Source organism: Thalassophryne amazonica, chromosome 4 (genome assembly GCF_902500255.1).
Source record: "Thalassophryne amazonica chromosome 4, fThaAma1.1, whole genome shotgun sequence".
NCBI classification, from domain to species: domain Eukaryota; kingdom Metazoa; phylum Chordata; class Actinopteri; order Batrachoidiformes; family Batrachoididae; genus Thalassophryne; species Thalassophryne amazonica.
The window spans coordinates 62,211,434-62,235,466 of record NC_047106.1 but is presented as its reverse complement, the minus strand read 5'-3'; the positions used below and the strand labels follow the sequence as shown (position 1 = coordinate 62,235,466).

The following is a 24,033-nucleotide window of genomic DNA, read 5'->3' as shown; positions in this document are numbered from 1 at the left end:
ATGTGCCTGAACGCATTTCAGGAAATTCGAGTGCACCTCAACTGCTGCTGGAATATATTCTGCCGAACCACAATTGGACCGCAATTGTATGGTTGTAAGTGCATTCGTATTATTCTTACTGCATCCTGGCATCTGTCCAGGTACTCTTATTGTGTACCACCTACATTTGTGTTGTATTCAGAGGCTCATGTGCACAGCACATACATGAATCAGTTGGGACAGGTTGGAGCACAGTCTGGGTATTCAGATGGCTGTCCTCCACAATTCGTATTTTCTCCCAGATGTGGCACAATTATTGTTTTTTTTTTTACATTCTGCCTGATTCGGCTTGGCTTATGTGCATTCCTGCTATGTGTGATGGGGGACTTAGCTGTCTCGTGTTCAAGGTTCCTTTTCAGCCTTCATAGCTATTGTTGCGGCCATGGGGCATACAAGGACACCACCATATTTCCATATTTCACAGACAATCCCCTACTTGATCCATGTCCCAGGTGTCACAACATGTACAAGGGCTTGGATTTTGGCACCCAAGCCATGAATTTAAGGAGTAGCTGTTTCAGCTTGTCTTTGAGATGGACTTCAGGTGAAACTTCCTGAATTAGTGGAAGTACAAGGACACATCACCTGCATCACAGCTGGCAACCAGGATCCTGGAAGCTCAGATAGCCAACTCCAGAAATGATCAGGAAAATCAAGAAGCTGAATTCCGTAAACAGCTGGAAGTCCAAGAGCTCAACACCAGGAGAGACCAGAAGGAACAAGAAGGCCAATTCTGTAAAGAGCTGGAAGTCCAGAGAGTCAATGCCCAAAAACAGCAGAAAGGACAAGAAGCCTGATTCTCTGACCAGCTGGTCTCCAAGAGAGCCAGCTTTCAAAAGAAGAAGGCATTCCAGACAAGGAAAATCTGCTTTTATGTTTTTAGTGGGGTTTGGCTTGTTGTTGGACTTTTGTCAGGAAAGTGTTTAATAAAGTAACAAACAGATCTACCAGAAAAAAGTTAAGACTGTTAACTGTAATATTTATAAATAAATATAAATATGGACAATGTGCACCCATGTTTCTTCTTCAGTGTTTTACTACTATTTTAAGTTATTAAAAACAAAACATCATTTATTTTTTGGGTTCTTTCATTTATAAGCAGATACAGTATTTTTTATCCTTTAGGTTTTTACATTCAGTTTACTGAGTATCTTTATAAATCATTAGTTTTGTTTTCACTTCAGACACAATAAGTGTAGAATGTGCAGTGGGAATCTGCTTATGTAAAGTGTGTCTGAGCGTTGTGCTCTTTTTCACAACTTTTTCATTGTTTTTACTAGTCTGTGGGACAAACACATTCTCCTTCCTCATGATATGAATGCACAGGTACTGCACCTGACCACACCTCATTTTAAGTGCTCAGTTAAGCTTGCTATTGACACAATGCGAGTGCCATTTGTATAAACTCTAACTCTGCCGCTGAGCTGCGCACTGCTTTGTGCAGAGTGAACGATATGCCCCCTAATGTGTGTTGCTGAGCTGTAGTGTCAAAAAATCATGCCTACCAACCATAACTGGTGACCTGAGGTTTGTAGGTGCCAAAGTCAATTGCTCCATTCATGAATCCAAAGTTTGTCCCACCGTGGAACATATACAGATTAATGGAGACGCCTCTCTCCAAGATCTCTGACAACACCGCTACCATATCTGCAGTAAAGAGTGATGGAAAAAAATGATGTTAAAAACAGAATTGTGCACAAATAAGAATGGTGTGCATGAGTTTTTATACCTTCAGCATTGAAAACATGGTGATGCTCTCCCCACAGGTCAAACCAACCAGACCAATACTCCATCACCATCAGAGGTTTGTGAGGCTACAAAAACACAACAAAATGAAATAAATTCACATATTGCTCATTGACAAAGGTTCATAGAAGGCTATATTAAAATGTGGACTTTTTGGAGTTTTTGTCCACAATAATATGCAAATGTTTGCCTCACTAATACTGTATATATTTATTACAACTACGTAAGTTCAGTTCTCAGGCTTTTATAACCACTAATGGCCATTTACTATACTGTCACATACCTGCATTTCGGCTAAGTACTGGATAGCTCCAAAAGACAGTCTCTGAAGGTTTATTGTTTTTAACACTGAAACAACAATAAATGATCACTGTTAAAGTACATCATGCCAACAAATATCCTATATATACTGTAGATTTCTAGGTTTTAGAAATTGAACTGTTTTAAGTTAAGTGCACATCCTGATAGTTCATAAAACAAGCAAACAAAAAACAATAAATTTTGTTTTGTGTCCCACAGGATTGAAGATTGGGGCGTGGAAAATAGATTTGGGTGCTATCAGCAATGACTAAGAAACAATGGGATGAAAAACCCCCCAAACTATGATATTTCATTTATGCCATAGGTGTAGGAATTGGGTGACATGTAGGACCTTGAACTACCACAAAACACATTTTGTAATTTTTTTTTCCTTCTGAATGTATTTCGTTCTGAATGTATTTTATGTGATTATGTGTTTTATCAGTTACAATACAACCTAGGCATTTATGACCCTTCAGAATAGCTCCCATTTTTGAGATAAACCGATCCACTCATATGGGCAGCATGGTGGATTAGCAGTTAGCACTGTTGCCTCACAGCAAAATCATCATGGGATCACTTCCTATGTGGTCCTTTCTGTGTGGAGTTTCCATGTTCTCCCCATGTTTGCGTTGGTTCCATCCGTGTCCTCCGGCTTCCTCACACTTCCAAAGACATTCAAGGCAAGACATTAGGTGAATTGGTAACTCTAAATTGACTGCAAGTGTGAGTAAATGTGTTTGTTTGTCTATATGTGGCCCTGTGACAGACTGGGATCCTATCCAGGGTGTACCCCGCCTCACGTCCTATGACTGCTGGAATAGGGTCCAGCCCCCATGACCCTTGATTGGAGTAAGTAGGTGTAGAAAATGAATGACTGAATGAATGACCAATGGTGTGTATGGGGACAGCTGTCACTCATCTGTTGTGTATGTCCTCATCTTCCTCGAATAGCTGCCACTCAAGAAGTAGCAAATTAAATTTTCAAGTTGAACAAGTCATCAGTTCAAATGATTACTCTTACTGCATTGATTACCTCCTTCAACACCACAGTAGCTCAAACCATCCCAGTTGTCTGACGTCAGAAGAAGCTCGTTGATGCCTCGGGACTGGAAACACTACATGAGAGAGAGAACTGCACTGTTTTCCTATGACATTGTTCATGTATAATTTAAAATTGAAACAATCAATAAAATAGATGAAATCATTTAAATTGTTGACGTATACACTTCTTGTTTTGGCTGCTCCCATTAGGGGGCGCCACAGCAGATCAATCGTTTCCATCTCACCCTGTCCTCTGTATCTTCCTCTGTCACACCAACCACCTGCATGTCCTCCCTCACCACATTCATAAACCTCCTCTTTGGTCTCCCTCTTCTCTTCCTGCCTGGTGGCTCCATCCTCAGGATCTTTCTCCCTATATACCCTGGGTACACTTGAGCTGTCCCTCTGATATGTTCTTTCCTAATCCTGTCCATTCTCATCACTCTATATACACTATATATAATAATATTCAATAAATATAAAAAAACTCAGTGGGTTCCCTCTTGATGACCTATGATGCATGCTCTAAAGTGCATATAGAAAGTGCATGTGTCCAATGCCCCTCTGCTATTTACAGGACAAGGCATCTGAGCACAAAATAAGGTACAGAGAGCAAAGGGGTTGCATTTAATCTCAGATTTAGTCATGGATGTGTTTTGAGCATAACATGAAATAAACCAATCAGATTATCATCCACACTGGCCTGGGAATGCCTCCGGATCCTCCAGTCAGAGGTGGTCAGTGTGGCATGGGAAAGGGAAGTCTGGGGTTCCCTGCTAGAGCTGTTGCCCCCTTGACCCAATCCCGGATAAGTGGTTGAAGATGAGTGAGTGAGTGATTATCATCCATCGTGCCCTTTCGAGGTCAGGGTGCTCTGGAAACTAGTGCTCAGCTATTTTAACAGTGGAGTCAGATGGGATATTTTCTTGCGAGTTTGTGGATCTGAGTGCAACCTGTCAAAGCACTCGAGCAGAGAAGATCTACCAAATCTTCTTGGGGTGAAGCAGTGAAATAGTAGGGTGAATTTTCTCTGTAGTGTTTACTTTAATTTTGTTTCATTCCATTCAGCTCAGCTGAATTATGTTTACAAGCAGAGTATATGTGCATTGTGAATCTGCCTATGTAAGGCACATCTGAACGTTGTGCAATATACGAGGTCTATTAGAAAAGTATCCGACCCTATTATTTTTTTCAAAAACCATATGGATTTGAATCACGTGTGATTGCGTCAGACAAGCTTGAACCCTCATGCGCATGCGTGAGTTTTTCCACGCCTGTCGGTTGCGTCATTCGCCTGTGAGCAGGCTTTGAGTGAGGAGTGGTCCAGCCCCCTCGTTGTTTCATTGCCAGGAAATGGCGGAATGATTTGGGCTTTTTTTCCATCAGAATTTTTTCAGAAACTGTTAGAGACTGGCAGCTGGAAACCATTAGAAAAATTTATCTGGCTTTCGGTGAAAATGTTACGGGCTTGGTAGAGAATAAGGAGTGTTACTGTCACTTTAAGGACGGCCCCCAGCGGCTGTGGGGCGCGCCGCGCTCCGAAGCCGCCATCGACAGGCTTAACGACCATTTCATTTCTAAACGGATGGCTGTCTGGATCCGTGACCATCGTGTGCCATTTCTCTGGTTATCACAAGAGCTGGACATCAACCATTTTCTGGCAGATTTCACTTTTAACAAAAGATTTTGTCATGGAAATCCAAGCAGAGGCTTTGCGCGTCACGATGCATTCGCTACTGGAGCGAGACAAAACCACCTCCGTTTTGGTCTCACAGGATGGCTTTGAGATGGCGTTCAGACAGCTGTCGGTGGTTTTTCCATCGAGTGATTATCCGAGAAATTGTGGATGTGCCTGGACATGCCAGAACATGTCCCGTGAGGCTTCATCACGGCGTTGCTTTGCGCCATGCGGCACCACCACAACGCGCGAAGCCTCCGCTCCTCTTTCCATGACAAAAACTCCTGTAACAGTGGAATGTGCTGTTCATTTCCAAACTGGACGCTATGTTTTATCTGGGATGTCATCTGGCTAGCACAGGAATTGTGAAAAGACGTGGACATCAGCACTTTTTCAGCACAGTGAGACAGACGTGCGGAGGAATTCCGCGCGTCGCGGCGGTGCCGCATGGCGCAAAGCAATGCCGTGATGAAGCCTCACGGGACATGTTCTGGCATGTCCAGGCACATCCACAATTTCTCGGATAATCACTCGATGGAAAAACCACCAACAGCTGCCTGAACGCCATCTCAAAGCCGTCCTGTGAGACCAAAACGGAGGTGGTTTTGTCTCGCTCCAGTAGCGAATCCATCGTGACGCGCGAAGCCTCCGCTCGGCTTTCCATGACAAAATCTCTTGTTAAAATTGAAATCTGCCGGAAAATGGTTGATGTCCAGCTCTTGTGATAACCAGAGAAATTGCACACGATGGTCACGGATCCATACAGCCATCCGTTTAGAAATGAAATGGTCGCTCAGCCTGTCGATGGCGCTTCGGAGTGCGGCGCACCACCAGTCGCTCTGGGCCATCCTTAAAGCGACAGTAACACTCAGTAATCTCTTTGAAGCCCATAAAATTTTCACCAAAAACCATCTGAATTTCTCGAATGGTGTCCACTTTGATGTCCCTCACAGTTTCTGAAAAAATTTTGATCAAATAAAGCGTCAGTCTCTGAGCCATTCCTAAACAATGAATAATCCGACGAGGGGTGGACCACTCCTCACTCAAAGCCTGCTCACAGGCGAATGACACAACCGACAGGCGTGAAAAAACTCACGCATGCGCACGAAGGTTCAAGCTTGGCTGACGCAATCACACATGATTCAAATCCATATGGTTTTTGAAAAAAATAATAGGGTCAGATACTTTTCTAATAGACCTTGTAAATATCTCTGTGCATGACTTCAGAACAGGTTTTTGGTGATCTGTGGCTGCTTCTCCACAATAACAATTCCAGCACTGCACCTGACCACACCTCATTTTAACACAGCAATGGGTGCACAGGTGACTGCGAGCAAACTTGTAAGGTGCTGGAGTTGAAAATGACAACTGCATTGGTGCGGTTGTGCTGTGTGATGCTTGACACCTGGAGGAAGACTCAACTCAATTTATTTATACAGTGTCAAATCACAACATAAATTGCCCCACAGTGCTTCACATGAGTAAGGTCTAACCTGACCCACCTCTGAGCAAGCACACTGGCAACAGTGGGAAGGAAGAAAGTGGTAAGAATGGTTCTTTTTTTAATAAACAGGAAGAAAAAGCAGCTAAGCAACTGAACCTCAGCTCTCTCACCAAGAGAGCACAACAGAGGATGTACTTTCTGCGGCAGCTGAGGAAATTCAACCTGCTAAACACCTTGATGGTGAACTTCTATACTGCCATTACTGAGTCCATCATCTCCTCCTCCATCAAAGTCTGGTATGTTGTTGCCACTGCTAAGGACAGGAGCAGACTGCAGTGTGTCATCCACGCAGTAGAGAAGGTGATCGACTGCAATCTGCCATCCCTACAGGACCTGTACACCTCCACGGCCCTGGGGACATTAAGGAAGATAGTGTCTCACCCTGGACACAAACTTTTTGTTACCCTCCCCTCTGGCAGACGGCTGAGATCCATCAGGACTAAACCCTCAAGACACAAAAACAGCTTCTTTCTGTCCACAGCTAGACTTATAAATAATGCCAGAGACCCCCCATTTACCCTGCCTCCCTACCACTCCCACAAACCAGAGGCTGATCATCCCTAGCTGTTCATCTGCATGCCTGCACAGCCCCATTCCACTATATCTACTTGACAGTAAACATAGATTTGCCTATTTGGCTATTTCACTCCTTCACTTCTTGCAGAAGTATTTTTTTTCCTTTTCTTTTTATTGTTGTTTATGCACCAATGACACCACATCAAATTTCTTGTATGTGAGAACTTACTTGGCAATAAATTCAATTCTGTTTCTGATTCATGTACATTTCGAAGCAGTTGCAATGACTGATGGCTCAAAATACATCCAAATGGTGAGGAACAGAGTCTGAGTAAAGTGAGTTGGTGATCAAAAAACGATCAGTCATAGAAGGAACATTCTCCATCCATATAATACATCCAGTGGTCCTCAGCACACTCCAGATTTCTGCAGTTCCCCATTAATCTCACATGTATCAGTTCTGGAAGGATCTCAGAGAATCAGATGGATGGCCGATGGATGAATGGACGACCCAATGTGTGCCAAACTTAGCATGAAAGGATTATGTTGCATTAACTACATTATGAAATAACTTTAATATTACAAGGGGGAAAATGCCAGATAATAAGATACTCACATTTTTTATAAACAGCAGGTATTTCTCATCTTTTGCATAGGATCCATACTCATTCTCAACTTGGACTGCAATGATCGGACCTCCCTCTTCAAACTTAAAAAACAAAACAAACGAAACAACCATCAATCAATTTGCTTTGCTTTCAGGAAAATCTCATTCTTAAATACATTCTTTCATGAAGTAATTTTACCATCAGTGGTTTGATAACAGGGACAAGCCTGTCAAAGTAGATGTTAACAGCGTCAACAAATCCAGGGTATGTTGTCCTCAGCTGCATGTGCTTATCCTGTAACAACCAGCTGAAATGAAAATCAGAACAACTTGGTGACAAACTGCTGCTTTATGCCAGTGTTTGAATGCAACTGTTTTCAGCTGATGACATTACCTCGGCAACCCCCCCAAATCCCATTCAGCGCAGATGTAAGGTCCAGGCCGCAGGATCACCCACAGGCCCAGCTCTGCTGCTAAGGTGATGTAAGCCCTAAGAAAATCTGTTATTTTTCTTTCATTTTCACAAGAACTATTTAGATTACTATTTTAAATAGCCAAAATGATGCTGCAGCTGTGGACAGAAATCTACATACACTCATCATGGGCATGAATGTTATGGTAATTCTGGGCTTTTAATTATGTCTTTGAACTGTTTTTTTGCCAGGATGGAATGATTGTACAGCATACATCATGACTGACCTTAAAAAACAAGAATTGGGTGCACAAATTAGATTTTATTTTGGATCTTCTTGAATCCACACCGGGTCAAATTTATACATGCACTTTTATCTTTCTTTTTTGAAGATTCTACAATGTCCTTTAATGTGACAAGACCAAGACCTATTAACTTGTAACTAACTCATCCTTAGTGATTATGATTGATGACATCTGGTACTTACTATTTCCCAGCATAAAAAGGATGTGTTTGACAGAACACATTGGACTGACCAATACTCACAACAATGGGAAAGGCCATAGAACTCCATGTCAACTACAGATTCCAAGATCATCCATTCAAATAATTGCACTTAAGCACAAGTTAGTCAGGTGCATCAACACTTGCCAACATCTAGAACAGGGGTAGGCAATCTGTTCCAGAAAGAGCCATGAGGGTGCAGGTTTTCTTTGCAGCCACTGACTCCACCAGGTGATTTTACTGATTAATATCACTTTGAGCAGATGGAATCAGTTAATCAGTGAAATCACCTGGTGGAGTCAGTGGCTGCAAAGAAAACCTGCACCCTCATGGCTCTTTCTGGAACAGGTTGCCTACCCCTGATCTAGAAGAAGAAGCTGTTACCCTCAGATGAGAGGAAATTGGTTAGGATGTTCAGAAACAGCCCAGGAACCACCAGGTCTCATTCTTGCCATGAACAGAGAACCACTGGAACACCAGCATCAGTGTCCACAGTGAAGTGAATTTTACATCACCATGGACTGACAAGTTGCCAATCAAGAAAGAAGCCCCAGCTCCAAAATCAACAGTTTCAAGCTAGACTGAAATTTGGACCTGCCAAAATGGACAGCCCAAGTTCCTTCTGGTGAAAAATATTATGGTCAGATGAGACAAAGATTGAGCTATTTTGGTGACGACAAGTGGTACACTGAAAAAAATGATACTTTGGATCAACTTAAAAAAATTGATGTAATTTGTTACAGCTAATTTTTTTAGTTTGTCACAATGTATATTTATGATTTTGTAAAGTGATTCCAGCAGATTTAAACTGGAAACCACAATTTTCCATTAGACCAATGTAAATAAGCACTTTGAATGAAGTGCACTGTGTTTCACTTTTTTCAGTGTATGTTTGGAGGAGTAAAGGTGAGGCTTTCATACCTAAGAACACTGCACCAACTGTCAAGCATGGTGGTGGTATCATCATGCTCTGTGTTTGTTTTACTACTAGTAATAGTGGTGCACTGCAGAAAATGGAAGCAATAATGAAGAAGGAAGACTGCCTTTAAATCCTTTAACATCACCACAAATCAACAGCTACATGATTTTAACTTGTCCACAAATGTATGTTCCAACAGGTCAATGATCCCCAAACACACATCAAAACTGGTTGTGGGTTGGATAAAGCAGGCTAACATTAAACATCTGGAATGTCCTTCCCAAAGCCCCAACCTCAACGCTATTTGTGGACTACACTTATAAGCAGGGTCTATGCCAGGAAACCTATCAATTTAAATGAGCTCTACCAATTCTGCTAAGAAGAGTGGTTAAATATCCCACCAGAATTATGCCAGAAGCTTGTTGATGGCAACTAAAAGTGCACCTTACTAAAGGACATTTAACCATATATTAGTGGGTGGTCATGTAAATATTGGAGACTGAATGTATAATTTTGACTCTGTGGAATTAGAGAAGAGGACCCCAAATAAATTCAAACTTGTGCATCTAATTCTTGTTTTTTAAAGTCATGAACAATGTATAGTGTACAATCATTCCACCCTGACTAAAAAACAATTCAAGGACGTCATTAAATGCCCCAAATTACCGTGACATTCATGTCCATGATGAGTGTATGTAAACTTCCAGCCATAACTGTAACCTTTCAAATGTAAGAGAAGAAGGCTTACTTTAAATCCAACTGGTCCTGGAAGTTAAACATTCCCCTCTCAGGCTCATGCAGGTTCCATGGCACATATCTGAAAATAACAAAAATATACCTTGTTCCAAATAAACAATAAAATATGCCACATTCCAAATTTATACAAAATATACTGAAAGACAATGAAACGTGTTGACAAGATTCTAAATTTGTGTAGTAATATACTTTTTTTAATCACTAAAATAGATTCCAAATATAAACTACATCTGCATGTGCTGCAGTCAATCAAGGTCAGTACACTTGTTACATTACATTTGAAAATGACACACTGTAAAAACGCTTGTTGCTTTAACAATAAACTGGCAGCTACCGTTGCTAGAAATGCCTTTACAGACCCTGTAGATTTTATGATATAAAGCTGTTGCAATGTACCAAAAAATTAACATTTGAAACCAGTAAATCCAAAAGTATATTTTTTTATTGTCATTATGCTGTTTGAACAAATTATTTCTGTCGAACTTACATGTAATGTATTGTACATTGAATCCCATTCAGTGAGATTCTGTTGTACTGTTCATTTTGCTCAAGGCAACCACAGGAGGTTTAGGATGGGATCAAAATGTTGATCAGGTTTTTCTAACATAACTCCAGCTGTTCATGTTGATGGACCTCAGGCAGCCTGGAACCTGGGAAATTTTGCTTGGGAGACAAACATGTAAACTGTTTGTTGCCACTGTGCTATCACACAATGGGAAGTACTCTGAAAATACATTGAATTGTTTATATGATTGACATATTAACATTTTATTGTATTTATACAAAGTATGTTAATACGAGGAGATCTGAAAAAAAAATCATGTCCGTTTAGAATTCAGAAGGCTATATATCAAGTGGATAAAGTGGATTTGTTGTATGGCTGGGGGGCCTGGCTGCCTTTTTGTTTCTGTCTTTTGTTTTTCCTTCCAGGTGGCTTGCATTTGGGACTGAGTGGCTGTGTTGCTGAGGTTATCAGGACCTCACCCTGATCACCTGCGGCTCGTCAGGACTCACAGCTGAGGTGCATCTATATGGATTGGAACATGGTGGCATTTAAGACTGGAGTATACAGTGTGTATTTGCCAGAGACTCGACCTTGTGACCAGACGGGTGAGATCGTCGTCTCGGGAGCCATCTCATCATCAGTGGATGCAGAGAACGTCCAGGGTTTGATGCACGGTCTGTGAAAGAGGAGGGGGTGAGGTCTCACGCTCGTCAGCACACTTCCTGAGGTACGTTAGATTTTGTGACTAACATTTATGCAGTCAGTAAATGTGGTGTCCCTCACACCTTTATTATATTGAGCTGTATGTTAGTCATGTATCGGCTTCCACTGCAGTGGAGTTTTGTGAACTGGATGTTCCATGCCTGCAGGTTGGGAAGCTGATTAGTAATCAAGCCAGGAAGTGTTTGCTGTTTGTACACCTTAAGTGTTCTCTCTGTGTGTAGAGTGTGGACTCACATAATGGTTCCTTCTTTCACAGACTCGGTTTGTTGCGGCCACCTGGGGGGTGTCGGCGGGGTCCTTGGGTCCGAACAGCTTCTGGCTCCGGACCGTTAGCGCTGCTGGGAGCGCACCACGCCAGACCGCACTTTCTTTTGTTGTTTTTTGTATCACTGTTATGTATTAAATTCAGTTAGCCTTTGTACCGTGCTCTGCTTATTTCATACTGGGTCCTTCAAACGCTGGTCGGTTCTCCGAGCTGCGTCCGACACATAACAGGATTTTGCAGTTCATTCCTTTTTCAGACTAATTCACGCCATAGACAACATTGTGGCATAAGGAGGTAATGCAGAATATCCCTTGTTCAAGGCTCTCTGTACCCCATTTTCTTTTCACTAATTTATTTATTTTACACAGTAAAATTTAGAGTATTTTATTTAATAGTATTTACACATTTGTACTGTATTTTGACAACTATTCTGGCAACCACAGGTGCCAGGTTTTTTTTTCATCAAAACACCTTTTTTAAAACATTGCATCGTCAAGAGCATTTGATTAATACAGGGTGTCCCAAAAACAGTGCCACAAAAATAAAGCCATAGAATATCTATACACATTTGGATACTGATATCTGTCATATGTCGTCTTGAAGCATATCTCAGGGAATTTTATCTCTGGTGTTCATTTCTAATTTCACCTCAGTTTAGGCATTCACAAGTTCTATCAGTTTGAAACTTCTTTACAATCTTGTCTTTCTGTCTGGATCTTTTCTAACTGCAAAATGACATTGATATTGTCATTGGGTTTGCACCCTTGATTTGGTCTAAACTTAGAATTCCACCAGTTTCCCTCAAATTGTAAGCAGACTGCATGATTGTAAGCAGCATCCTCATTGGATCAGTCTCAAACTACATCAGAAGAAATTCCTCACATATATCTTGATGTCTGTGGGAAAAAAAAAACAGAATTCAGATTAGCTGTTGATTGTGATGATTTTGTGGCACTTTTTTGGGACATCCTATATAACCTGTAGAATTTACAGATAATTGGTTGAATTTACACATTCCATAACCTAGGCATCTTCAGCATTGCAAATGCCAGATGCTGTTATTTTATGTACTTTGAAAAATCCAGCATGCATGTGCATTAGAAACTGCAAACTCTTACTGTTTAAAGACCAGAGTTGAAGAAAACAATTGGAATTTTGCACTTTTTAAAAATCAATATTTATTCCATGTCAAGTCTGATTTGTATGTTCTGCAGACAATTGAATGGCTGGAGAAAACTAATGCACTGATGGAGCATGCAAACTCCCCTGTTGTGTGGGCCGCTGAAGAGGAGGTACTGCTGGCCCACCACCACCAGATGGCGCCCTGCTTGGAGTGCGGGCTCCAAGCACAGAGGGCGTTGGAGCCGCTGGAAGTGACAGCTGTCACCTATCAACACCAGCTGTCACCCATCACCACCACTACAAAGGCCGGACTGCAACTCCACCTCCTCGCTGAGAAATCAACTACCAATCAGGTAATTTTCTCTGCTGACTTAAACTTTGAGTATTAGTCTGATCTCTTTTTGCAGCCGTTTCCCTGTGGTGTGCCTTATCTGCGGAGTTGGCGTTTGGTGTGGACTGCGACGGCTTCGCCTCACACCCCACTCAGATAAGTGGTTAACTCAGGAGCTGCACAAGTGTGTGATTGGAGGTGGAGGTTCTCCCTCCTTTACTGAATACAGACTGTGGGATTACTGAGTGTGCGACCTCAAACTCATCTGGACTGTCTCTGTTCTCTGCCAGCAGTACCGGGTCTGACTGCTGAAGACAGCGGCCACCTGGGGCACAGGGCTTGGCGGCTCCGGTGTTCTTCAGCTCCGTTGGCAGTGGAAGCTGTGTGGATCCGGCTTTTCTCTCGCCAGGCGTCTTCTATCGTCGAGCCTGCCCACATGTCACCTGGTGTATGATTGACAGTCACTATATTGTTATTGTCTGTACATCGTTGTGTGATTCACAACATTAAATTGTTACTTTTTGGCTTATCCATTGTCCGTTCATTAACGCCCCCTGTTGTGGGTCCGTGTCACGACACTTTCACAACATCCCCAGAGAAAGAACTGAGGTTGTCCCCTTGCAACATCCAAAAACTTCAATATTATGCCACATCTCATCATGGACAATTAATGCAAGCTGAAAGAATTCATGTAATTTGATTGCAAGGCATCTGCGTGATGATGAACACACCACACACACATAACTGTAGACATAGCTGAGTATGATAGTCCTTTCCAAATATTGGATGAGAGGTACTAGGGATAATGATAAAGTGTTCTGGCTCCTACACTGATCAATGCTTGCATGGACTGGGTGTTTGGTAGGTTTGTGGAAACCAGAGACTTAGGTGCTTTTGTTATCAAGGGAAGGTTTAATGAACTTGGCTTTGCAGACACTGCTGTGATCTTTATGGAGTCAATGAATACTCTCATTGCAGTGCTTGAGAAGCTGACTAAGGAGTCACAGTACCTGGGTTGCAGTTGTCTTGGATCAAGACAAAGATTCAGACTTCTTACGACTTCCTTTACTCAGCCATCACAAGTGTATCTGCATGTGGTGAAAGTGTTGAACTTGAAGAGACATTCAATTTTGTCTCTGGGTCCTCTGCCTTTGAGATCAAGAGGTGTCCAGAAAGAGCTTATGGACTCATTTCACTGGACAGAGGTGTTTGGCAATGCCAATATCTTTGCAGCAGAATGAAGGTTAAAGTCTTGAGGGTCCTGGTGCTACCTCTCCTACCCTATATTTATGAGACTCAGATATTTACCTGTGACTTAAGGTGACAACTGGATGTCTTTGGGACTAAATCTCTTTGGAGGATCCTTGTTAGAGAGACTAACATGAGAAGTATCACTTGCATTGTGAAGGAACATCAGCTTTAACATTTTGGCAATGTGGCATGTTTTTCCGTACATGATCCAGTGAGCAGGCGACCGAGTGCTGAGGACGTCAGTAGCTGAAGAATGCCAAGGGGATGCCCAAGTCACACCTTACTGTGGCAGGTAGATGGTTGTTTTAGAGATGGACCATTGTCTGCTTTGGTGGTTGGAATCCAGCACCCAAGGTAGTTCCTTGGTGGTGTGGATGATGCTCACAGACTTTGTATTAGAGAGACCAATAAACTAGACTTTGTTAATCTGTAGGTTGGAAATATCCAGGAAATGTCTTTATCAAACTAGAGATGCCATTTTATGATGTTTTAATAATGTCACTGTGATGTCACTTATACCATGTAATGACATAAGCTGATCCTTATGATCCTTTTAAGTTTTGGTCCAAAAGATTGGAGCTTTCACCTCTCTAGCCCTGTAGGTGTTGGAGATGTTCTGGAAAATGTTTTTCAGACAATTATAACATAATTTCATGATGTATTTGCAACACCATCACATCACTCATACCACACTATCAGGCAGACAAACACACGTGATGAGAATACTGCACACATCTGTTGTGTGGCTGGGGGGGCCTGGCTGCCTTTTGTTTCTGTTTTCTGTCCTGTCTTTTGTTTTTCCTTCCAGGTGGCTTGCATTTGGGACTGAGTGGCTGTGTAGCTGAGTTTATCAGGACCTCACCCTGATCACCTGAGGCTGATCACCTGCGGTTCGTCAGGACTCACAGCTGTGGTGCATCTACAATGGATTGGAACATGGTGGCATTTAAGACTGGAGTACACAGTGTGTATTTGCCAGAGACTCGACCTTGTGACCAGACGGGTGAGATCGTCGTCTCTAGAGCCATCTCATCATCAGTGGATGCAGAGAACGTCCAGGTTTGATGCATGGTCTGTGAAAGAGGAGGGGGTGAGGTCTCATGCTCGTCAGCACACTTCCTGAGGTACGTTAGATTTTGTGACTAACATTTATACAGTCAGTAAATGTGGTGTCCCTCACACCTTATTATATTGAGCTGTATGTTGGTTGTGTAATCAGCTTCCTCTGCAGTGGAGTTTTGTGAACTGGATGTTCCATGCCTGCAGGGTGGGAAGCTGATTAGTAATTAAGCCAGGAAGTGTTTGCTGTTTGTGCACCTTTGAGCGTTCTCTCTGTGTGTTGAGTGTGGACTCACATAATGATTCCTTCTTTCACAGACTCGGTTTGTCGCGGCCACCTGGGGGGTGTCGGCGGGGTCCTTGGGTCCGAATTGGTTCTGGCTCCGGACCGTTAGCGCTGCTGGGAGCGCACCGCAATCCACCACGCCAGACCGTGCACTTTTATATTTTTTCACATCACTGTTATGTTTATTAAACTCTGTTATCCTTTGTACCGTGCTCTGCTTATTTTATACTGGGTCCTTCAAACGCTGGTCGGTTCTCCGGGCTGCGTCCGACACATAACACACATCATTGCCCTGTACACCGTCATGTACAAAGTGATGGTGAATGCAGGCAATAATAGAAGGTTGTACACCATTTTAATGTAGCAATCCCTTGGCAATGAGGAAACTCATCTCTTGATCGATTGTCAATCCAAAGATGCCTTTGTGAGGGTTTGTTTAACGTGGGAATATCCTTCACAACAGGTGGCTTATAAGCCATCACCTCCTCTGCCTAATCTGCCATTGAAAACTTATGTTTCACCAGATCCCCAGCTCCAGCTGTCTCGTGGTCAGGGTTCCTGTTGGGCCTTCATGATTACTTACCATGGGGCACACAAGGTCCCTACCGTATTTCATCCCAGCAGGCAATACCCTACTTGATCCTTTACCCAGGTGACACGATGTGGTCCACTGGTTGGATTTTGACACCCACCCATCCTCAGTGTCATGCATTTGAGGCTGTTGCACAATGGCTGTGCACAAAGACCAAACACCACAAGACAGGACTGCAATACTGTCTTTGTGCTATATTCACAATTAGTTCAACACAACTAAAGCAATTTGCCTTCAATACTGTCAGCATGATATCATGACAGATTAATGGCGGAACATGTGGAAAAGAATAACAAATTAGGGTCTGATATTGACACTAGCACAAACTCTCAAGGCAGTGATGGCCGACAGCTGGTCGCAGAGTCTGTCATCATCAAGGTGAAGACTATGCTTGACCGTACACAGAAGGAGTGATGTGGTTCTGTTCTCTACGGCTGACTTTTGTTAAAGAAATCTAAAGGCACAACATGATACCAACAAGTTCTCTTTCGCCCTGTTGGAGCAACATGGCAGGAAACAACAAACTGGTGTTTGAGCATGACAACAAAGCCAAGATGACCCAGAATTTAAATTAAACAACAGCATGGACATGTTGTTCTCCAAGATCACTTGAGATGAATATGATCTTGGCAACCTGTGTGACAGCAGACAAATCCACCGCTCAATGACAATAAACTCACACGACCTCCATTCATTGTTTGTGTCTATTCTTAGGCCCCCTTCACACATAGTGCAAAGTTTGGATGAAGTGCACACTTAGTGCGCATGACGCAGGAATCGTGTGCAAACCGTGTACTGTATTTTATTTTATTTGCAGCACTTTGGTAACCTTATTTTTTCTTAAAATGTGCTATACAAATAAAGGTGAATAGGATTGGATTGGTGTAATGTCGTCCCTGTCACAAACGCCTTGTACACCTGATGCTACAACTATTTGTGGACACAAGCGCCTGAAAGACAAAGTGTGTGCTGTGCGAACAAATCTCACCTTCTTGCGGCAGGTGTTGGCCAAATTCCAGGTGACATGCACGAACACCTAACACCGCTTGCATGGCACTTAGCAAATGTGTGGCCAGTCACACTCTTGGTACGACAACAGACTGCAGACAACCACTGTCATACTGGGAGTGAAATTTGTCTAAGCTTGTCTGTATGTGTTTTTTTTGTGTGAGAAAATAGGTTTGTCTGCTTGTTGATCAGAGCCATTTCACGCTCCTTTTACAAGGCAGGGATTGTGGTGCAGTGGTAGAATTGCTGTCTGGTAATTTGGGTGTGGAGATTCAAATCCTGTAGATTTTGTGTGTTTTTTTTTTTTAACCAGGGTTATTTAACTGTGGAATTCTGTATTAGGTCCCCCTTTATATACGAGGTCTGTTAGAAAAGTATCTGACCTTTTTATTTTTTGCTAAAACCTGATGGATTTGAATCATGTGTGCTTGGATGAGCCAACCTTGAACCTGCGTGCGCATGCGTGAATTTTTTCATGCCTGTCGATTGTGTCATTTGCTGGTAAGCAGCCTTTGTGTGAGGATGTGTGTTATGCTCTCGGCAGATTTTCATTGCAAGGAAAATGGCGGAACGACTGGAGCAGCGCTTCTGCATCAAATTTTGCCAGAAACTGAGCGACAGCCAGGTGGAAACCATTCGGAAGATTCAGACAGCTTTCGGTGGCTTTTCAGTAGTGTGACTATCCGAGAAATTGTGGAAGAGGTGGGCATCATTTTTCAGAGTCCAGCATGTCCTGTGAGACTTCAACACGGAGGTGCTTTTGCTCCTCCATCAGCTTCGGCACGAATTTCGCCGCCACTGTTTTCATGGCCAAATCTTCTTTCACAGTGGAATGTGCCGAAAAAGTGCTGATGTCCACCTCTTCCGCAATTTCACGGATAGTCACATGACGGTCCCGCATCACCACAGCGTTCACTTTGGAAATTATCTGGTCATTTCAGCATGTTGATGGCCGACTGGAGCGTGGCTCACTCTCCACTGTTGTGTTGACATCTTTAAACCGGTTGTACTGCTCTGTGTGATGCCCAGAGGATCGTCACTGAAAGCCGTCTGAATCTTCCGAATGGTTTCCACCTGGTTGTCGCTCAGTTTCTGGCAAAATTTGATGCGGCGCTGCTCCAGTCGTTCCACCATTTTCCTTGCAATGAAAATCCGCCGAGAGCGCAACACACATCCTCACACAAAGGCTGCTTACCAGAAAATGACGCAATCGACAGGCATGAAAAAGTTCACGCATGCACAAGAAGGTTCAAGGTTGGCTCATGCAAGCACACGTGATTCAAATCCATCAGGTTTATGCAAAAAATAAAAAGGTCCAATACTTTTCTAACAGACCTTTTATTATTTATATACTCAACAAAAATATAAATGCAACACTTTTGGTTTTGCTCCCATTTTGTATGAGATGAACTCAAAGATCTAAACCTTTTTCCACATACACAATATCACCATTTCCCTCAAATATTCTTCACAAACCAGTCTAAATCTGTGATAGTGAGCACTTCTCCTTTGCTGAGATAATCCATCCCACCTCACAGGTGTGCCATATCAAGATGCTGATTAGACACCATGATTATTGCACAGGTGTGCCTTAGACTGTCCACAATAAAAGGCCACTCTGAAAGGTGCAGTTTTGTTTTATTGGGGGGGGGATACCAGTCAGTATCTGGTGTGACCACCATTTGCTTCATGCAGTGCAACACATCTCCTTCGCATAAAGTTGATCAGGTTGTCAATTGTGGCCTGTGGAATGTTGGTCCACTCCTCTTCAATGGCTGTGCGAAGTTGCGACGACGAACTGGAGTCAGGTCGAGACCCCGATGAGGACGACGAGCATGCAGATGAGCTTCCCTGAGACAGTTTCTGACAGTTTGTGCAGAAATTCTTTGGTTATGCAAACCGATTGTTTCAGCAGCTATCCGAGTGGCTGGTCTCAGACGATCTTGGAGGTGAACATGCTGGATGTGGAGGTCCTGGGCTGGTGTGGTTACACGTGGTCTGCGGTTGTGAGGCTGGTTGGATGTACTGCCAAATTCTCTGAAACGCCTTTGGAGACGGCTTATGGTAGAGAAATGAACATTCAATACACGAGCAACAGCTCTGGTTGACATTCCTGCTGTCAGCATGCCAATTGCACGCTCCCTCAAATCTTGCGACATCTGTGGCATTGTGCTGTGTGATAAAACTGCACCTTTCAGAGTGGCCTTTTATTGTGGACAGTCTAAGGCACGCCTGTGCACTAATCATGGTGTCTAATCAGCATCTTGATATGGCACACCTGTGAGGTGGGATGGATTATCTCAGCAAAGGAGAAGTGCTCACTATCACAGATTTAGACTGGTTTGTGAACAATATTTGAGGGAAATGGTGATATTGTGTATGTGGAAAAAGTTTTAGATCTTTGAGTTTATCTCATACAAAATGGGAGCAAAACCAAAAGTGTTGCGTTTATATTTTTGTTGAGTGTATTTATATCAACCCAGTGTTTCTGTGTAGGCTCTCAGTTGTCCAGGTGGTTTCCATAGTAGAGAAGCTTGAATCTTCAACTAGATTGGCTCTGGACTGGACTTGCTCTGGTAGTCTGACTTCCGTCTTGTCAAGACGGAAGTCAGACTACCAGAGCAAGAATTTTAGCTGAGGAAGCGTCTGCGATTTGAAGCGAAACGTCCTCACGTCAAGCAACCCAGTCCAGTTGAAGATTCAAGCTTCTCTACTATCAACCCAGTGATATTCACTAATTATAAAGCTGGTTTTTAGTTCATTTTCCTCCAGATCAGCAGCGTGATGTGGTGCAACTCGTCCCATGGAACACAATGCGAGCAGCTGCAGCAGCGTGAGCTGCTGTTCCTGCTCGACAGACACCGTCGTGTGCATGAACTGTCGCGCTGTCATCGTGCACGCCTGCTCATCGGTGTGATGTTTCGTGCTGCGCTGATTTCGAACTGTTTCGTGCTGTTTCGCCGTTTTCGTCCACACGTCGTCCACACTTCGCACTATGTGTGAAAGAGCCATTAAAGTGGGTGCACCAGATACTGGTATTATTTGTATATGTTGAGCTGTTTAAAATGTGATAAAACTATCCTGTCTTTGTTATTCACAACTTGACGTATTGCATTTTTAATAATTATTATTCAGTGATATTTTGGTTGCAATAAAACATTCTTTAATAAATTGTCTTTTTATTGTCCTCCAGAAAATTGACACATGTATTCATGTTCAATTTGTGAAAAATTAAATATCCAGTGGAGAACCTACGTCGTGAGTGTATTGAGGCCACAGGCTTTCATCTTCAGCAGCCGGTCTTCCCAGTAGGCTCTAGGGACTCGGAAGTAATGGATGGAACCTCCCAGGATGAGGAAGGGTTTTCCTTCCAGCGTGAACTGAGAGCCGTTGGCCCTCAGACCCTCCACACAGCTCATTCTTACGTTAAGATTATGTCTGGATGGCAAAGAATAAGAAGAAGTGATAAGTGCAATGTAGGCCCTGAAGCCCATTGGTGCCTGTGCTGATACCTGGATTCCAGAATATCACATGCATGAGACTCTACAACTCCCCCTGGACAGGACGCCAGTCCAACATAAGTTGCTTCCCCAGTAAAGGCCAGTACCCATTTACAGTTGGGTGAACTGAGACAAAGTAGATGAAGTCTATTGTCCAAGGACACAAACAGGTATTGTGACTCGCAATTGAATCCAGGTCCACAGTGAGAGGAGGAGTGGGGTTAATGAGCTACCTGCTTGACAAAAGTGTATATATGAAATAAACATGAAGAATTAATAATAAAATGGAACAAAAAATAAGAAAAACATAAAATACAACAGTAAAAAATTGTCTTGTGAACTTCAAAAGTTAGTCTAATTGAAATCATTTAAAAGAAATATAAAATGTTTTGACATGTCACAACATGTCTAAGCAAATGGGAGCTCACGAGACGTTTGTAAAATACTAACATCATATTAATCAGTTAATGTAAATTACGTTTCAAAGCAAAACATTTAAAGAACACTACATGACTGGTCTTAAAATGACAACATGAAAGTCTCAAATGCAAGATTAGAAAATGTAAATTCAATGTGAAAAATGTTCCATGCTGTACCTTGAGGCTGGAGCTTTTGAATAGATGACAGTGCTGGGAGGCCACAGTGGACAACACAATCTACGTATTGTTGTTTCTGGCTGACAACAGAATAGATCTCTCTCTCTCTCTCTCTCTCTCTCTCTCTCTCTCCCAAAGAGGAGAACAGCATGTCACTATGCAACATACTGGCATGCACCACCTCCTCACCCCAAAGTGTTGGTCTTGATTCTACATTTGGAGACTGGACTTTTATGTTAGATTCTACTTAATTGATGAAATGTATCAAAAAAAATTGTTGTGTGTTGGGGGGTGTGGCTGGATATTTTGGTGTTCTTTTCTTTTCTTTGCTCTCCAGGTGGCATGAGAGCTGATTTGTCTGTGGAGAAGGTGCTGGCTGAAGAATCCTTCACCCTCATCAACATCATGTGTAGCACCTGTGAATGGTGCTCACATGCAACCTTAAAGACTTTCAGCTGAAGCAGATAATTGGATGGCGTTCTGCATTTAAGTCATGTGTGATTCAAGCAGAACTGCCGGGAACTCGACCTTGTGATGTTCGTTTGTGAGACGCTGAGGACCGCGCCTGGGTTTGACACATCGAGCCCGTGAAGCAGGGAAGGGTGAGGACACATGCTGTCAGCACACATCAAAGGTGATTAAGTGTTTGACTAATTGTTGATAGTAACTTGGTGTTTTGTTACACAGTGTACTTGAATTGTGATGAGAATTGTGCAGCTTGCTTCTCACTGCTGTGGCATGCGGATAAGTGATCCTCCACCTGTTGTGAGAAGCTGCTCATTTGCATAAAGTTAAAAAAGATACAGACCTGAATGTGTTGCTGATAGCGTGTGTCTTTTGAAAGATATTGTTGTAACTGCTGACTTACCTCACCTCTTCTTTGCTTCACAGAGAGTCAGTTTGTCGTGTCCACCTGGGGGGTGTTTGGCGGTGGTAGTGGGTCCAGGAGTGCCGGGCTTTGATCCTTACGGGCGCTGGAGAGCGTGCCAACAGTCACTCCACCAGAAAGACGCTGTTTACTTTGTACACATTGTTATGCACCAAAGAGGGTAAAAAATAAATTGTTTTGTTTTGGAACCGCTTTCTGGTTATTTTTAGCGCTGGGTTCTGTCAGACGCAGGTCCGCTCCTCAACCCGCGTCGACACATAACAAAAATGTCATTTTTGTTTTCAGATTGTTGCTTCAGAAATCCAAAGAATTAGAGGCACATGGACTCTAAACAATAAACAATCAGTCCATTACTTTCTTGCATCCCCCCCGCAAAAAAAAAAAAAAAAAAAAAAATCAAAATTCTGCTTTTAAGTGATTTATTGAATTAAAATTTACAATGATATACAGGGGTAAGCAACAATGACTCCTTCTCCCCGTCACTGACCAAATGCTGTTTCTGAATCCTCTATTCAGCAAGAGACTCAGCCAGATACATTTGTACCAGACCATGATTCAGCAAGGTGTAGCAAGGGTGTTGACTTTTTAACCACAGACATTTCAGATGTTCTCTGTTACTTGTCATCATAACATCACAGCATCACATTCAAGATTTTACAAGTTCTAATTAAGAAATGTTACGAAGTATCTTTTCTCTGTGGTTGCATTTTGTGGTGAAATATGCACCAAAAGGCAGTTAATGGCACCTAAAAATTCAAAGATTTCCAATCAAAGTAGGAAAGATAAACTATAACAGAACTCAGAGCGCAGACCTGCAGCTCAGCACAAGAACAAATATAAACTAGAGAAATCAGAGTGCACAGTCTGTCTGCAGCGCGCACCTGACGCAGACATTCCTACGTCGTCATGACACCACAGGAAGCTCGAGGCAGCCCCTGTGTAGAGATTGTGCTCATGAAGTATTTTTGACCTGTTGGTGCAGTATGACAGTAATAATAAAGATCTGAAACTTGAGATTGATTTTTCAGTTTTAGTATGTTTGACAAGATTCAAGAGAATTTTATTGTCATATGCACATAGGAACATGTTCCCTGCACAATGAAATGTGTCTACTGCATTTAACCCATCCTAATTGCCAGTTAGGAGCAGAAGTCGCCTTTAGGCGCCCGGGGACCAGCTCCAGATGTACATCCCTGCCTTGGTCAACAGCAGGGCTGAGCAAACCATGACCGGCCTCATGACAACAGAGGACACACACGTAACACATAACACACATAAGCCGGCCCGGTACATGAACACATATAAAAGCACACACAAGGTAAACTTGGGAGAGAAAAGCCTTTATAGCTGCTGCGTTGCACCACACAGCAGCGATGAAGGACAAAAAAAACCCATTCAGCACAATAAACAATGATCACACAACAACAACAAGACGAGAGACGACGATCGAGATTTGGATGAGTCCAGTTATCAGACAGAACACTCCGGAGGCAGCCTTAGGCGCCATCAACAGCCTTGTCCGTCCAACCTGGAGCGAGGAGGGGCCCAGCCCTGAACAGTCCACTGTCCACAGTCAACGTCAGAGCTGGAGAAGCTGAGGGCGGGGGAGAGACCAGGGAGTGAGGCATGAGTTTTGTTCTTCTTCAGGAGATTTTTATCACAGCGGCCTTGAAGTGCAGCTGTGTTTGGAGAGCCAAATAGATATCCAGATTAGCAGACGCCTGAAAGATTCCACAGTCTGAAACAGAGTGGCTTTCAATACATCTGAATAGAGGAGAGGAGATGTGGTCAATACTGACGATCAAAGTGGTTTTCCAGTGCAGCCATTCTCCCAGAAATGGTTTCCAACGTGCGGTTAACACCCGCCGACTGAGCTGACAC

The 24,033-nt window shown here is 42.8% G+C and overlaps 1 protein-coding gene across 1 annotated transcript in view; it reads right to left on the bottom strand.

Annotated features, from left to right (window-relative positions):
- LOC117508294 (beta-galactosidase-1-like protein 2) overlaps nt 1–21,334 on the bottom strand; it is a 75,319-nt gene extending 53,985 nt beyond the window's left edge. The window contains exons 1-10 of the mRNA XM_034167990.1: nt 21,264–21,334; nt 20,423–20,605; nt 10,018–10,086; nt 7,829–7,924; nt 7,634–7,742; nt 7,444–7,536; nt 3,122–3,203; nt 2,069–2,133; nt 1,769–1,853; nt 1,549–1,686 (exon numbers count right to left, since the gene is read on the bottom strand). Of these exons, the coding sequence (XP_034023881.1) occupies nt 1,549–1,686; nt 1,769–1,853; nt 2,069–2,133; nt 3,122–3,203; nt 7,444–7,536; nt 7,634–7,742; nt 7,829–7,924; nt 10,018–10,086; nt 20,423–20,586 (901 nt within the window). The 5' untranslated portion in view covers nt 20,587–20,605; nt 21,264–21,334. The remainder of the gene's footprint in view (nt 1–1,548; nt 1,687–1,768; nt 1,854–2,068; nt 2,134–3,121; nt 3,204–7,443; nt 7,537–7,633; nt 7,743–7,828; nt 7,925–10,017; nt 10,087–20,422; nt 20,606–21,263) is intronic.
- Between the last annotated feature and the right edge of the window lie 2,699 nt (nt 21,335–24,033).